The sequence below is a fragment of the Vanessa atalanta genome, chromosome 16 (genome assembly GCF_905147765.1).
Source record: "Vanessa atalanta chromosome 16, ilVanAtal1.2, whole genome shotgun sequence".
NCBI lineage: Eukaryota > Metazoa > Arthropoda > Insecta > Lepidoptera > Nymphalidae > Vanessa > Vanessa atalanta.
Genome location: NC_061886.1, coordinates 3,580,642 through 3,597,316, shown reverse-complemented (window position 1 = coordinate 3,597,316; position 16,675 = coordinate 3,580,642). Strand labels below are relative to the sequence as shown.

The following is a 16,675-nucleotide window of genomic DNA, read 5'->3' as shown; positions in this document are numbered from 1 at the left end:
TAAATCTTTATTAATATTTTTATGTATTGCATTAAGGTTTTAATGTGAAATATAAAATTTATTTTCTTAAATTGTACACAAAATGTTCTATAATACTCAGTTTTGTCACAAATTTGACTTTAAGTTTTAAAATGCTATATTTCTATGTTCTATGTGCTAAATATTTCAATAGATAAGTTTAGATGAGGCTGTTATGGTACAGGCATTCATTTTTGAATACAAAATGATTGTACATTTATAGAAGCCAATTTGATATAAGTAGAATTTTATTTTACAAAACTCTTAATATTTGTATGTGAAATCTGATATTAAGAGTTACGTATTTTTTTTTTTTTTTAATGTGGCAGAAAACATCACCGACGGCCTCATCTTTACTGCTTTGTAGAATGTTTTTTATTAAAACAATAAATTTGGAAATGTTTGGAAATGTATAACGCATACATAACAGCGGTTCCCAGCCTATTAAACACAACCTTTACAGCTGATCAATGAAGTTGAAATATTTTTAATTTACAGACAGATATCGTATTTTTCCTGTATATATTATTTAATGAGATTTTATGAGACTCGGGCATGACATATTTTTTATATATAATTCAGTATTATTGCTCTATTTTGGAACTTAGTTTAACACATTTTAATGGTTTGCAATGGACTATCAAAATGTATTCACACTCTAAAGGTTTGTTGACCATCGGCTGTCAACCGCTGTTGTAGATCGGAAATGATAAGTTTAAAACAATTGAATTCAAACGTTTAAAAATACAATATTTGATTGTTATAATATGTTTAGAGTATATGTTTGAAAATCAAATTACATTTTTTTTTCAGCAAATTATATAAAGTTTGCATATATTTATCATTTCCATTGTGTATACGATTGAAGTAAAAGGAATTATAGCTGTTGCAAAAATTCTTTAAACATTATTATATAATACAATATTGTAAATAGGTAATGTTCAGTTTATTATAGCAAAGTTCTCAAAAATGTGGTTATATTCAAAGATAATTTAATGTAGAAAGTGACGCATGCATGCTACAACGAGCGTGATAGAGAGAGAGAGAAATAATCAGAATATGAACAGTAGAGTTACGAAAGCACAACATAGTCTAATTACAAGTTACAAGAATGCTTTTAAAATATAGCGAATACATATTAGCGACGTACTTACCAGTTGCTATTTAGATAGGATATAATATAACGTAGATTAAAAAACACATTTTCAAATATATTCCACGTATTATGTATACAATTTATCATCTGTGGACATATAGTTGCTACTTAAATGATGTATTAATCGTTTTTTCCAAAGTAATACTGAAAATTCCGTCTAATGTTATATATTGATGTATTATGAAACTCGTATCCATACAAATTTTATTTTCATTACATTTTTATTTTGTATGTACTTATAGTTTTTATTAATTGAATTCATTGACGCTTACTTTGTTATACACAACGTCTGAAACGAATATTGTCTGAAATGTCATGCTTTTTATATATTGAGAGGAAAGTCAATAATTTAATTAAGTCATTTTTCATAAAATCATTGCAACAAAAACATTTATTACTCAAAATTATGTGGATATTTTCGTATTAAATGAAGGAATGTATCTACCCATACCCAGACAATTATTACTTTTCAAAATAAACTCCCTTTTGTCTAGCGAGTTAACTGTTTCTGTATCTATATATTAAAGATTACTAATCTCCAACTCAAATATATTTTGAGATATTGTGTATAACATAATGGTCAAAATTTTTTTTTTAATATTTTATCTGTGACACATTTATTGTAAATGATCTCTTATTTGCGAATTATATATTTCATATTTATTTAATTTAATATAAAAAAAATGTAATATTGCTCTATGGCATCTAATTTAATTATTATATTTTTGTAAATAAATTTGCATAATAAAAATATTTATGAATCAATCACAGAGCCAACTTTTTGATCCAAAATTGGATCCAAGTAATTGATCCAAAATTGTTTACGGATAGTTTACGGAGCGAACGGTTTTCCGAGAGTTGTTAAAAATAAAATGGTATTGTAAAAGTGGTCTTTATGAAATTAAAATGTTGTGGTTATTCTGAAACTTGGATCATTGAATGAATAATAATTCCTATCGCTAAAATAAGTGATATTCGATTTGTAATCGATTCTGGGAACATTTTCATTCGCAAGTTTCTACAGAATAAGTATGTGTAGTAAAGAGGTTATGCTTTGATTTTTGTAAGTGAGAAATGTTTTTTTTTTGTCGCGAACCTTTTGTAGCTTTATTATTTAAAGTTACTTTTAATGGTTTCGTATTTTTTTTTTTGTCATCGGTTAACCTTTTATGGTGATAATTTGAAATTGTGGGTTTCATTATCGTAATTATTTGCTCGAATATATATGATTAGAATATGCATAATATTATATTTAGATCAATTGTAATTGTGGTTGTCTTATGCTTTGTACACTGTTACCTATATCAATATACAATATCATTGACATTTGTGTATATTGGGCCGGTGTAGGCCATGTGATATTATTGTATTATAAGGTAGGGTTTAGGATCGAGTGTGCCTCGGAAGCTTAAAATCGTAGTAAGGCTTAGTTGACACATCTTTATAAAATAAATAATATATGAATAGAAACTTTTTATAACGTTTTATTTTTCTTTAAATGTATATTATTCAAATGCTCAGTTATAATGCCTATTAAGCCTCATATCAAATTTATTATAAATATTTCGGTATGTTATTTTTTTACTTATAAGAAAATTTGCTTTATATGTATCCTGCTGGACAGCGTCTTAATGTATGTAAAACTAAGTAATTATACTTTTGAGGCACAGTTGTATAAATTAAGTGAACTTTTAGTTTTAATCTGTCGCAATATCTCAGTGTTGTTCATTTTATTTTAGTAAATTTATTTATCTAATTTTTTAATATACTTAACACGAGAAATGAAATTATCCGTGTTAAAAATGCCATGTTAATAAAAATAATTGACGTGTATATTTCGAGTATAAAATTTCGATTTATTTTTATTGTTTTTGTAAGCGTCTTGTACCGTTGTACTGATCAAAGTAATAAAAAAAAAACAAGATAAGTTGATATATTTTTTAAACGAATCACTCATTATTCGAAATTGTCAAGTTGATTTTTTTTTTTTAAGACTGATTGTGTATTTATTTGTTCAATTATTTATTAACATGGACTTAGGTATTAATATGAATTGTCTTAAATGTTTTTTCGTGTGTATGCGCTTCTGAGTGACAAATGTTACTGTGATTCTTGTTGTTTACCATTGTGATTTGTAGTTTGTTGTCACGCATAATGAGGTTATTTTTAAGCTTTTTTATTGTTTGACAATGTATCAGTTGCCTATGGATTATTATAAATTGTGATTTCTAAACCAAAAAAATATGGTTAGGATGAAAATATTTCTGAAATAATGATAATTATGTGTATTTGAATACTTTTATTATTTTTGAATTTCGAACGATAATTTCTTGATATGTTTAATTTTGAATTGTCTATGCTCTCTTTACAAAGCTTTTAATTTTTTTATTTCAGAAATATTTCATTCGATGTTTACCATCGTTACTATATACTATTTTGTTATCAAATTTTACCTGTTTAATATTTGGAAAATCTTATTGGTTAAGCTGTATTAATTGTTTCTTTCCGTAATTATTGGTTTCATATTCGCTGCTAATGTCTTTGCATGTCCAAATCATATGCTAAAGTATTAATAAGAACAATAATAATGTTAATAATATATAATTATACTCGTAGATGCAGGTGTTTTGAAATATGCATACAAATAATTTCGCAATAGTTGAATACTTTGTATAATACAATTAGATGTTTACCAATGTATATTCCGAGACGTTTTCAGAATAGAATTTGAATTAAATAATCAAATAACCTTAGTAATTGTTTTATTTTATAAATCGTATTGATTTTATTATAGTGAATCCCCTTGAGACCTTTAAAGTATATTTCAATTAAAAGCATTTATACATATAGTTTTTTTTATATGCTACATTGCTGCGGCTCTTTGTTTTTTGTAAACAGTTTATCGATACGATCACCAATAAACCAATTGAATAGCGATGGTTCTTTATTAGTAATTTTCACGCAAGTACTGACGGCATTAGTTCAAAGTGTTAACTCAATCAAATTTATACTCAATGAAGATTTATCTACTCCGATATCATTGTTTTTAAAAATAGATATGCAACTGTATATATTAAGTTTTGTGGAACATTATAAATGTATAAACATAAACGAGGGCAACACCGTACTCTACTACCGTACCTTTTGAGAGAGCGGTAAAGTTCGTACTGACGTTTAATTTCATTTATTAAATCCCTACATGCCCTATAAATACAATGCTATTTAGCAGTGCATACTATTATTTTCTGTTTTTGTCTTGATACTGTACTTCCTTGAAAACATTTAAAATTATTGGTAGTAGATGATTTTAATAAAACGTAAACAAAGCTATTCATTTTATCATGAATATTTATAATGTAATAAATATAATATTTTGTAGCTACTAAGACGTTGTGCTTTTTTAGTCTTAAATTATTTTTAAATGAATATTTATTTTATAATTAATTTACCCTCTGAAGCGGGGCGTGGGCGTGTCTTCCGTTGGGATTGCGTATTATTATTCGCTTCGTTTATTAATATTCATGTTTACATTTAATTTATTATATACGTTTTTTTATTTAGTTTACGGTTTAAACAACAATTAGTATCTGCAATGTAATTCAGAATAAAGTATGACTTAAGTTCAAGCAAACAAATACCTGAATTACATAAATGTAATTTTTAAAAATACCTCTGAAATGAATGAAATAACATCCAAACGAAAACATAAACGTTTTAGATATTTTTGTCAATTATTTATGGAACAAAGTATAAAATTGAAAGAATTTTAGATGACATACAAACCAGTTAATTTCCATACTTGTATAGGTAACTTATGAAATTACACTATCAAGAATAAAACATGTTTTATAAATAAGTCTAATAATATAAAACGAACGATAACTTTATTTAAATTAAATTGTCACCAAGTATTTATATTATTAAATAAATAAATAGTATGAGAAAAAATAATTTGTGCTTGCCCTGATTAGAACTGTGGTTAAGATATCAATGCTCAAACCAATGCATTCTCATCTTGGATCAAGTAAATATAATAAAAAAATGAACGGTACTACCCAATCTATATACGGACATCAATATACTTCCTATACGTTTCTTTTGACTAGAATAATTGAATAATAAATTATAAAATTAATGTTTAATATAACATTTTTGCGTCGTACAATTTTACAATAGGTCAAAACAGTTCTGTTTTGTATTTATCTCGAACATTGGCAACTTCAACCTGTTATCGTCATGTTATCGTAATAAACAAGCAGGCTAATTAACATACCTGCAGATTTACCAGTTAGTCTTAAGTAAACATCTCGCTTTTATAAGTATCGCATTTCTGTAGCCACACGTTTCATTAGTTCGTTCGAAATATGGAAGAATTAAAGGTCAGATTTTATTTTTATTTTTATCAGCTATGCTATCCTAGTTAGAGCATTATAGTTCAGGGTCTTAAATAGAATTACTATTTAAATAGAGGCTTAAATCGTTTCAAGTTATTTTTCATTTAAAATATCGTAGGTACCTAATAAGTATTTAAATTAAGTATAAATAATACATACAAATATTATAGCTAAAGTAAATTTAGAATTTTTGTAAATTTTCTTTTTAAATAATTATGTTTTCTATATATTTATTTGTAGTTATTCAATATATAGGCATGAACCTATCACAGAGAAATTAGGAATTTATCGACAGGCGCTTTTGAGATTAAATACAATAATAAGGATCGCTTAGTTATTATTGACAAATTTTCATAGAAGCTTTTATTAATATTAATTTTAACAGTTATAGTAAATACGTTGGTAACTGTAAGAGAACGCGCGTCGACAATTTTATTTAATTTGTTTTGATTAAGGGGACATACATAATTGAAATGGATTATATCCCAAAACATACAAATTAAATATAAATATATTCTGTCAATAGATATAGATTTATTATATAAATATATACTGTCAATAGGTTTTGTAGTTAAACTTATAAAGTTAATTCGAAAGAAAAAAGCGAATAAATGCACGTTTAATGTTATTGTGTAGATAACATATTATTTTGGTAAAATTTTAGTATCTATCCGGCTTTGGTTCGGAATTCTTGAGTGAAGATCCGAGAAGGCCTGGTGCCTTGCCTGCGGGTCAGAATAGTCCACAACAATGTCCGTACGGGTTGTACGCGGAACAGCTGTCTGGCAGCGCTTTTACAGCTCCCAGACATGATAATAAACGATCCTGGTTATATCGGTCAGTAAAATAATTTATTTATGTATTATATAGGTTATAAAAATTAAATAAATTTTTTAACCTTTTGTAAGTGCATTACTTAATCATTTGCAACTTTTAAATTATTTACAGAATTCGCCCTTCAGTTGTTCACAAACCGTTCAAACGAACAAACATCGCTAAATATATGACACACAAATGGGATGATGTCGAACAAGATCCGAATCAGGTAAGTTGTAATAAGCAACACGATTGATATCTGTTTAATTGGACGATTTAATTGCTATATCTGTATTTAGTGTCGCTGGCTCCCCTTTGACTTACCATCAGCGGAACAAGACTTTGTGGCCGGCCTGCATACGGTATGCGGCGCGGGCGATCCTCGCGCCAGACACGGCATCGCCATCCACGTGTTCTTGTGCAACACTTCGATGGACAAAAGCGCATTTTACAGCAGCGATGGAGACTTACTTATTGGTAACTATTAATAGATGATGATGTTGTTAGGTGTGAAAATTCTGATAAATTTGTCTTTTATTTTGTCTAGTGCCGCAACATGGAACCCTAAATATAACTACGGAATTTGGAAAAATGGTTGTGTCTCCAAACGAAATCGCTGTCATACAACTTGGAATGCGATTTGCTGTTGCGGTGGAAGGACCGTCTAGGTAAGAATAAAATTAAAACAAAAAAAAATAGCTAATCATTTTAAAGTGACTTAATTTCTATAATGTTATTACAGAGGATATATTCTGGAAGTATTCGACGGGCACTTCAAGCTACCTGATCTGGGACCGATAGGTGCTAATGGTTTGGCCAACCCGCGAGACTTTCTCACGCCTGTGGCACATTATGAAGATAAGGATATACCTGGTACATTTTTAAGTTTAAAAAAAACTTTCATACAGAAAACATTCAAGAATTAAAACCGAATCAAAATTAGACTACGATAAAAGTTGCATGGTTAATGATAAATAAGCCATTCATACATTTTTTTAATAAACTTATCATGTGAATAATTTACGAATTATATATTCCCATTTAAATTTGAAGTAATTTGTGTGCTATTTTTTAAGGTTTTAAAATCCTGAACAAGTACCAGGGTGCCATATTCGAGGCGGAACAGAATTATTCCCCTTTTGATGTAGTGGCATGGCACGGGAATTACGTGCCCTACAAATACGACCTCAGCAAGTTTATGGTTATCAACTCAGTTTCATTCGATCATTGTGTAAGTGTTTATTGTATTTGTAATCAAAAGTGAGAAACCATAAGTTAAATAAAAGGACTATACTTGAGTATATTTGATGAACTGTGTGATAATTGTACACGTAATATTGCCCGACATATTGTAACATCTCTTTTATTTATTATAAATATTTGTTTTATAATTAAATTAGGTGGAATAATAGATTCAAAATCTAATGAACTCGTTACCGAAAATAATTATTTTATGTATATTAGGATCCGTCAATATTCACCGTATTGACATGCCCTTCAACAAAGCCAGGCGTAGCGATTGCTGACTTCGTGATCTTTCCACCGCGCTGGTCCGTGCAAGAGAATACTTTTAGACCACCTTATTACCATCGTAAGTAGACATACTTTTTTAAATATCCATATTAAGCAGCAGGATCAGTACTTTCTGGTCAAGTGATATATTGAGGCGTTAAAACGCGCACGGGATGAGAAATAGTTTAGTAATAATAAAAATATAGGTACTACTAGTACATAACATGTATATGTCTTAGAAAAAAACTGACCTTTGTGTGAAAATTCCATATCAATCGTAATTTAAGTTGAATCTGAAAAGCAACAACAAAAGTTACCTTCTAATAATAGTACCTGGGTTATTGGTACTAAGTATGATGGAAAGATCGTTAGTTTTACTATTTAATATTAGAGCGCGTATATTAACTATGATTTATAAAAAATTGAATTAAAATCATGACGACATAACATTATTAATTCGTAAAAATGGAATTAAACAAATTAATTTTTTAAAAATATTATTTAATATAAATATATAAATTATTCAAGAAAATATAATATTTTTGCATTTTTATAGGTAATTGCATGAGTGAATTCATGGGTCTCATCTTGGGGTCATACGAGGCCAAGGAGGGAGGCTTCCTGCCTGGCGGCGCTTCTCTGCACTCCATGATGACGCCACACGGACCTGACACAAAGTGTTTCGAAACTGCTTCTAAAGCGGAATTAGTTCCACAAAAAATCGCTGTTGGCACTCAGGTAATTATTAAATATTCGATATTTATAATATAGTGAATTCTATTTACATATCAAAAATTACCTAAAGGTCGAACATTTCGTTATATGAGAAAGAAGAAAGATATGTCATAGAGAAAAAGAGATAGAGAGAATCAATTTCACTTCTATCACGAGTACAGTTATATAATTGACATGATATTATTATATTACATATTAATTTAAAACAAATTTCAGGCATTTATGTTTGAATCTTCACTGAGTATGGCCATCACCAAATGGGGCCTCGAAACCTGCCAAAAACTAGACGCGAAGTACTACGAATGCTGGCAAGAACTACCCAAGCTCTTCTCTGACAAAATAAATGTTCAAAGTTAATATGTTTTCTTTTTTATAAAAAATAAAGTTTATTTACAATTCAAACTAGTGTGTGATTTTAATATCTGAAGCGAGATAAGTGTTGATGATAAAACTAATATCATTGGTGATATTGCTGTACCACTGTTGTATCGTAATGACTTAGTGGCGTATTCTTGCAAGAGGCCGCAATCCACTTTCCTTTTCAAGATCGAAGTGTCCCTGGAAACGTGGATCATAAAACAACTCATCCCTGGCGTCACACTTATAGACGGCCCTTTGACTTGGAGCGCGTCAACTACTGTAGTATTCTGAATTGATACCGTCGAATTTCCATCCTTAGTCACGTTTTGGACAACGGTTACAGTTTTAGTAACATTAGTGCTTATCTTCTGTTCGCGTTCTGCGTCCCATATAAAACTGGACATTAGTTTGCAATCTATACGAGTTTCTTCATATTCCCCATTCGTTTTATAAATACTCAGTTTGCATATCTCGCCTGGTCTTCTCGTATATTCCCTGTTGTGATAGTGGTCATGTTGATTAGCGGACATTCTGCCCAAATTGTACAAAGCCAAACCGGTTAATAGGTTATCAAATCGACTGCCGGAGTTTCTATACTCGTAAACGTATACAGGGGGATGTCCGTGGAACACAGGATGTTGCACCGATCCATAGCTTATCTGCTGCGGTGGATAGTAGTGGTAATGATTCACCTGTGTTGAGTGTCGCGTACCGTGAGGAGAATGACTGTTCCCAGAGAAACCCGGCGTGTGGGGGTAGCTATGAGTCTGAGTACCACGCGGGTAAGATTGTGGAGCGTGAGGGTAAGTATGAACATAAGAATTGCCAGACAGTCCGTTAGATGCAGGGTAATGACTTCCGGTCGATCTGCCACCGGAACCTCCACCCCCTCTTTTCGCCCATAGAGATGATATTAGACAGCAAAATACAAGTAAAAAATAATAAGGCGACATTTCGCGAAAGCTATCGAATTTGAACTGCACTTGTGCGTGTACGAAGCGATGTTCCACTCCCAGTAGTCGGGCAATCACATTAAGCGTGACGCAGACGGGCGGTGTTTAGCGACAGTAAACACGAGGGTGGAATATCCCTCACGGAATTAGATCAGTTAAAAATGTTTACGCAAATAAGACTTGTCAATTAACCTTAATAGCTTTTGTGGGTCAATGAAACGGCTTTTTGAATTGAGATAGTTTTTATTCGTAATAATTAGCGGAGCTTAAAATTACAATCCATTACTGCGTAAACATAAATACAATCGGTCAGTCGTGTATTCGGTCTCTGACTTATTCTTGTGACTTAATTGATAATAAATTAGAATGGAATCGACCTCCAAGGGCCGGCGAAAGGATTTTAGAATAACTTAAGATTATTTTATAGTTAAAACTTTGCAAAACTTAAGGTCGCCGGAAGACGACATTTTTTTTAATAAAAATAGAAACTTATTTGAATATCTTATTTTTAATTTAACTCTTAGCAAAGTTTGGTTACTATACCATGTTCACTTTAGAGATGAAATGTGCAATAAAATGTCACAGGCGAAGCCATTTCGTACAAGTTACTTAAAATAAATTTTCATCCAAAAAAATATTTGACAAAATAACATATAACATTCATAATGAAGTACATTATTTCAATTAATACAATATTTAAAATATAATGGAAATATTATTGTTTACGGAATTAAATTGTATTCAGCGACTTCAGTATTTACAAAATCTATATTTATTAGTACCTAGGTAGAATCATTATAATATATATTATAAAGTATAATAATAATGTATTGATATAATTATCATCAGCGTTATTACTGTATGTAAAAGAAATTAAATTCCCTTCACGATTTTATTGTATCAAAAACATGATGAATACTGTTAATTTTTTTTTATTACAAGTTTACATACATCCCATAAACCAACGATATTAATCTCTGACAAGCCAGACGACCTTAAATATCAATAATGACCTCAATATCATAATTATTTGCTTTTTTTAAAAACTATAATCCGTAGACTATTTTTGCACTAGCAACATTGTTTATACTAAAGACATCGTTATTTCATGGGATTATGTGTAAGCACAGTAGAAAAAAATCAGGCCAAAGACGAATGTTGTTCTCGTAATTATTACAATATTTCATATTCAAAGTGAACAGGATGTAGAATTATTTATAACCTTACTCAATCTGAGTTAGGAGGTTTTGTAAATGCCTTCGTCAATGTTTCGTATGCACAATATATAACAAAAATATGTTGTTTCCCTTAAAACAAATCTTCTGATTTATCCGAGAGATTCTTGCACTTTGAAAATATTCAACATTGGCCCCTAAATAGTATTTCACACCAACATTAGGAGGATCGCTAATATTTTTTGAATTGTATACATGAAAAAAAGTTACTTCTATATAAGTAAAAATGATTATATGGTTATTTCAAATCGTTCCTATTGTTATATTGCTTATATACTAGTTGTAACGTTACAGTTTAATTGCATATATCAAGTCAGTCTATAAATAGCGAAGTTCCTATTGCTGGAGTAAAAACCCACACACAACCTCCGGCCCTCATGTAAAACAATTGAATACAATTTAATTATGTTATTGAACTTGAAGTAATTTAATACATTTATTTAAATAACAGAAAAGGCTCCCAACAACATTTTTGTATAAATTTTGATCACATAGTTAATTCAGCCACTTAACTATAACTTTTGCATACAATTCTGGCATTTTTTCCCTTGATAATTTAACATTGACATCGTGAAAAGTAACGATGGAGCAGATCTAACATATCATACTTTCAAAATCTATATTCAAATAAACTAACACAAATTAAACCTTATTTGCATTACGTAAGAGTCAATACTTAAATGTTATTTATTATTTTAAAAGTTGTTCTAAAACACCCTAAAATAAATGAATGATTTTAAAATGCACAATAGAAGATCTGTTCCACGTACAGTTATAGACGAGCGTGCGTGCGGGGCGAAGGCCGGGCCTTACCCGTGGTTGACGTTGACGCCCGACTCCAGCTCCGAGGCCGGCGTCTCGGGCTCCTCGTCGTTGTAGATGTTCTCCGCCATCTGCCACACCTGGGTGGAATGACTCGATTAACACGCAAGTTTTAAGCAATCAAGAATAGTATTAGAAATGGGAAAGTGTATTTATGATACTTTGCACAGGCAAAAATGTTTTTTGCAAACCTGTTATAACAAAACTGTATATTCTACCTGCGGATTTTTATCTTTAATTTTATACTTTACATAATAGAATGATATGCGACTTAATTTCCGAGCATTGTAATGATTAATTTAAATTAAATAATTTATGAAAATAACCAAATTGTCATGGTGTTCGATTTTTTCAATAAGAACAAAGTTTTATATATAGCCCGTTATTTTGCTTATTTGATTACTAGCTGAAAAAGCGGCTTTACCCGCACGAAATTTATAACACAGAAACCCCCGTTTGACCCCCCTTGAGGTGAGGTTTCGTAAAATCTGTTCTTAGCGGATATCTACATCCTATAAGGAACCTGCAAAATGTCAAGTTTGTAGGTGTTATAGTTTCTGAGATTTCGTGAGTAATCAGTAAGTGGTATTTCGGTTTTATATATATACCGACCTGCATGATGTTGTCCTCGGAGACGGAGCAGATGACCCAGGGCTCGTTGGGGTTCCAGGAGAAGTCTGAGATCTTGGCAGTGTGTCCGCCATGTATAAAGAGCAGCTCGGGCGGGCCGTCCTCGGCGTCCTCCGCCGTCTGCTCCTCGCCTATCTTGGACAGGTCCCACACGTGCAGTCTGAAAACGAGGCATCGTCTTTAGCCATTTCCTACACGTTACACTTATTTATCGATCCACAGAAACGATTCTGTATGCATATGGATTTTTCGAAGAGTTCTACAATTGTATGAAAAAGAAAAAGCAACAATGACAAGACCCCCTCCGTTTGATCGACACCCAGTCGAAAAAAAAAAAGAGAATTTTTGTTGGAAAATTTATAATATATAAAAATTTAAATAAAGTTAACTAATTATTTTTTTAGACTGTTCAGTGTTCATACGTAATTAAAAGTATTAAAAATATTATAATAACATATACCTTCTATCAGTACCGCTGCTTGCAAGGATTGTTTCATTATGCGGTGACCACTGTACTTGGAAGATTTCATCCTTGTGTGATTCGAATGAGTGCAGTTTGAGTTTCAAATTACGTAAATCCCATAGAGCGACCTAATTAAAAAATATAGTTTCATTAGTAAATTAAATAAATAAATTAAAGAAAAGTGTCCACAGATACAAAATTAATTTGTACACATAAAACAAATATTGGACATTTAAATAAGACTTACCGTTTTATCAGCGCTGCCAGTCGCTAAGATAAATTCTGAGTAAGGGTTGAAGCTTAGACAGTTGACTTCTGCCGTATGTGCGTCAACCGTGTGTGACGGCTTAGAGGTATTGTTACATCTGGAAACCATAGTTCTCTATCACAAACTAAATACACACAGAAGTGAATCCAATGGAATTCTATTCATTAAATTTTGTTTAGTCTTTTTCCATTAATTACCAAAAGATTACAATAAAAATTAAGACTTAAAAATTTACTTCATTACCAATGTAATCAGAATTTAAGTACACTATCATTACACAAATGGTCACCTAGTATCCCAAATCATAAGCTTCTGGTCATCAGCCACTGAGCCGAAGAGCGACTCGTGCAGCAAGTGCCAGGCCACGTCCTCCACCACGGCGGTGTGGCCCGTGAACACGGACTTGGCCTCGATCACGCGCCCCTCCTTGGGCGTCGCGTTGATGTCCCACAGGCAGATCGTGTGGTCATCACTGCAACACACGCACTCGCATATACCACCTCTGCTTCGCTCAATACACTTTTAGCAGTAAAAGTGGCGAGTAGATCTAGCAAATCATTAGCATTGGCCTTCAACCATTGGAAGCAACTAGTATTTAAACTGTAATTGATATATGCAACATGCATATTATTTTGACATCTCACTATCAATGCATTCCTATATTTTATATATATTTTTATTACATATTTATTTAAAGATAATAAAACATATTTCTTACCTAGCTGAGAGAAGATAGCCATTGAGGTTAGGGTTCCAGGATAGCCCATAGCCCTCTTTTTGGTGACCACGCAATCTATACAAATAAAATAATAAATACAGTTTATTTTTATCAAATAAATAAAAAAAAATATTCAACATTATAATTTTAAAAAGTTATTAGTAACTAATTATCACAGATACTTTATTGGTATGTAAGGAATTTAACAAACCAAAATATTGATTATTGAGATTTTACATTAAGTTATAAATACTGGAAAAAAATACTTGAAAACTATCTATTATAACTGAAGATATTTGAAAAACTGTAGTTTACTAACAAATGCTTCTTATGTTATTCCACCTTGTTTCTTATAAGGATCGAAAAAGCTTGTGGCCCAGTGAGTTAGCAATTAACTTGCCAAAAAAGGAGTATTGTGTTTGACCATTTAATAACAACAAAATCAGTTAGATTTTTTGATGCTGTTTAACAATCAAGTGCTTAAATTGCTTGCCTACACGGATGCTAGAATTAACTTTTATCACAATAAATGGACAGGTGCAATTTTAATCAAATTAAATTCTGGGTGCTTGACAGGGTTTAAGCCTGTACAAGCTTTGCTTTAAGATTTACATTGTGGAAAAGAGGAAATCATTGCATCCATCAAAAAACAATCAATTTGAACACTTGCATTGCTCTACCAAATCTATTTTATAAAACAAATTATCTTTATCTATAGTTAAGTTAGAACCGCTCTGTTGTATCAAACATCCATCCTGCATTATTAAAAATTCATTACAAAAATACACTTATAAAAAAGATTACCTAAGATCAGGATGGCATTCTCCAGAAGGTTCTGGTTTAGAAGGATGCTTGGTGTAATCAAACACTAACACATCAGAGGATGGAGTTTTTGTTGCAATGACGCAAGGATTCTGTGGCATATAGCGTGCTCTATTCACTTCACCCTCATGGTTTATTTTTATCTCTATATCTATTTTGCCCGATACAGATCCAAAACCACCAAATTCTAAAGAACAAAGATAAAGCATATTACACACATGTTACACAGAAAATACCTTAAGATACTCTCAACGAATTACCCTATTACACTTCTGAAGTCTATATCAGATTTAATAGTTTTTATATAAATTAATATGGAATTGTTTACTGTTTTAGCTTACAATATTGTAATAAGTTTGAATGAAATATAAAATTTTAAATATAAAAACTGTTAATTTCAGTTCAGTACACTTACCACCCTTATCATTGTCATAATGACTGGCATCAAACTGTGCATCTTCATTTGGTAGCTGGACACTTGCAATCAGGAGATGGTTTTGTTCATCCGATGTGTGTGTACCCAGAATTAGCCTACAGACGAATAACACAAATATGTTAATACTCTTTTTACGAAGACGTTTGTGAGATCTTGTATGGGTAACAAAGAAAGTTAGTTAAAATTTTAACTTTCAAGAATACAGGATTTTTTAATACCTGTGAACGGAATAATCTTTTCCTTCGGGTCTAGTAACATCTGGAAGCCACTGTGCAGTCAGAGAGGGCCACTCCAGAGCGTGTGTCATGACCAGGTCATACAAGAACGGTGTGTTCTTCTTCCATATTTTATATTCTTCATTAATAACCCTTTCCTCCACAGCATCGTCGAACGTTTCTATAAGTAAAAAACCCTTGAATATTTGCTAATAAATAGGATACATCACTTTTGATAACCAAAAAATGATAAACGGCCTGTCAAGAATATGTAAGATTATTGTATTTAAATTCTTAGATTCTTGAATAGTTTAAAATATTATTACCTCCATCACCTTTATCACCCATTTTATCGTTATTTACGAACTTTCGTTCGCAATTATAATATGTTTTATCACAAAAACCAACCGGCCCCGTAAAGGCGCCAAACAACAATCCTTTTCTAGCGTTATCAATGTTGCCAACTACGAAAACGCAAAATATATTAGCGATACAAACGATTCCCCCTACTAACTAATGGTAATTATTATACCGACTACTCTATAAGATAAATTTTAAACCAAATTAAAACTTATCTAAATAAATAAAAGGATTGTAGATATTTTGTATTAGTTCGAAAGTTTAATGTATGGTGATCGATTTTGAATATTTTTAAAAATCGTTTGAGTTATTTTCGACTTAGAATAAGTTTATAGCTTATTTTATTTTTTAGAAATTAGAATCTATTATCTGTGTATGTTAAATAAATAATTATTAATTTTATGTTATACATCATAAAGTACATGACAGGCATAGGCAGGTTATGACTTTGTTTTTCATTACTTATTATGCTACTTTATTTACCATTTCTTATGACGTCAAATATAATTATTTCCAAAAAGTCTTACTAAATATGAATTAAATTTGCTAAAGCAGTATTTAAAAGTATATAGGCGTTATTATGTATTTTTTATTATACTTCAAACTCTATCCTTATTTATCATAGTAGTAATAATAACTGGTTACTATATATTTATGTTCCACGTTGGGATCGGTATTTAAATACTACATATTTAGTGTCAAGAACTGAATTAATAAAATCAAAAGAATTTTAAAATATTTTGAAATAAATTATTCTACAGC

The 16,675-nt window shown here is 30.8% G+C and overlaps 3 protein-coding genes across 3 annotated transcripts; 1 reads left to right on the top strand and 2 right to left on the bottom strand.

Annotated features, from left to right (window-relative positions):
• The first annotated feature begins 5,459 nt into the window (after nucleotides 1–5,459).
• LOC125069712 (homogentisate 1,2-dioxygenase) lies at nucleotides 5,460–9,010 on the top strand. Its single transcript, XM_047679262.1, has 10 exons — nucleotides 5,460–5,553; nucleotides 6,233–6,405; nucleotides 6,517–6,613; nucleotides 6,684–6,861; nucleotides 6,932–7,052; nucleotides 7,127–7,257; nucleotides 7,461–7,615; nucleotides 7,849–7,975; nucleotides 8,453–8,634; nucleotides 8,848–9,010. The coding sequence occupies exons 1-10, from the start codon at nucleotides 5,539–5,541 to the stop codon at nucleotides 8,986–8,988; spliced, it is 1,320 nt and encodes a 439-aa protein (XP_047535218.1). The 5' UTR covers nucleotides 5,460–5,538; the 3' UTR covers nucleotides 8,989–9,010.
• Nucleotides 9,011–9,017: 7 nt separating this feature from the next.
• On the bottom strand, nucleotides 9,018–10,039 carry LOC125070107. Its single transcript, XM_047679807.1, has one exon. The coding sequence runs from the start codon at nucleotides 9,942–9,944 to the stop codon at nucleotides 9,018–9,020; it is 927 nt and encodes a 308-aa protein (XP_047535763.1). The 5' UTR covers nucleotides 9,945–10,039.
• A 134-nt stretch (nucleotides 10,040–10,173) lies between these two features.
• On the bottom strand, nucleotides 10,174–16,010 carry LOC125069713 (chromatin assembly factor 1 p55 subunit). Its single transcript, XM_047679264.1, has 10 exons — nucleotides 15,880–16,010; nucleotides 15,557–15,734; nucleotides 15,318–15,433; nucleotides 14,885–15,089; nucleotides 14,081–14,155; nucleotides 13,652–13,834; nucleotides 13,342–13,459; nucleotides 13,092–13,222; nucleotides 12,614–12,791; nucleotides 10,174–12,081 (listed from the first exon to the last, which is right to left on the bottom strand). Exons 1-10 carry the CDS (start codon nucleotides 15,899–15,901, stop codon nucleotides 11,989–11,991), a joined length of 1,299 nt encoding a protein of 432 aa, XP_047535220.1. The 5' UTR covers nucleotides 15,902–16,010; the 3' UTR covers nucleotides 10,174–11,988.
• Nucleotides 16,011–16,675: the final 665 nt, after the last annotated feature.

Coding starts and splice junctions, on each gene's coding strand:
- LOC125069712 (XM_047679262.1), top strand. Junction 6,614..6,683: donor TCGAACAAGATCCGAATCAG/GTAAGTTGTAAT, acceptor ATCTGTATTTAG/TGTCGCTGGCTCCCCTTTGA. Junction 8,635..8,847: donor AAATCGCTGTTGGCACTCAG/GTAATTATTAAA, acceptor AACAAATTTCAG/GCATTTATGTTTGAATCTTC.
- LOC125070107 (XM_047679807.1), bottom strand. CDS start 9,944: ATGTCGCCTTATTATTTTTTACTTGTATTTTGCTGTCTAATATCATCT.
- LOC125069713 (XM_047679264.1), bottom strand. CDS start 15,901: ATGGGTGATAAAGGTGATGGAG. Junction 14,156..14,884: donor GAATGCCATCCTGATCTTAG/GTAATCTTTTTT, acceptor TTATTTGTATAG/ATTGCGTGGTCACCAAAAAG. Junction 13,835..14,080: donor GGCTATCTTCTCTCAGCTAG/GTAAGAAATATG, acceptor CGTGTGTTGCAG/TGATGACCACACGATCTGCC.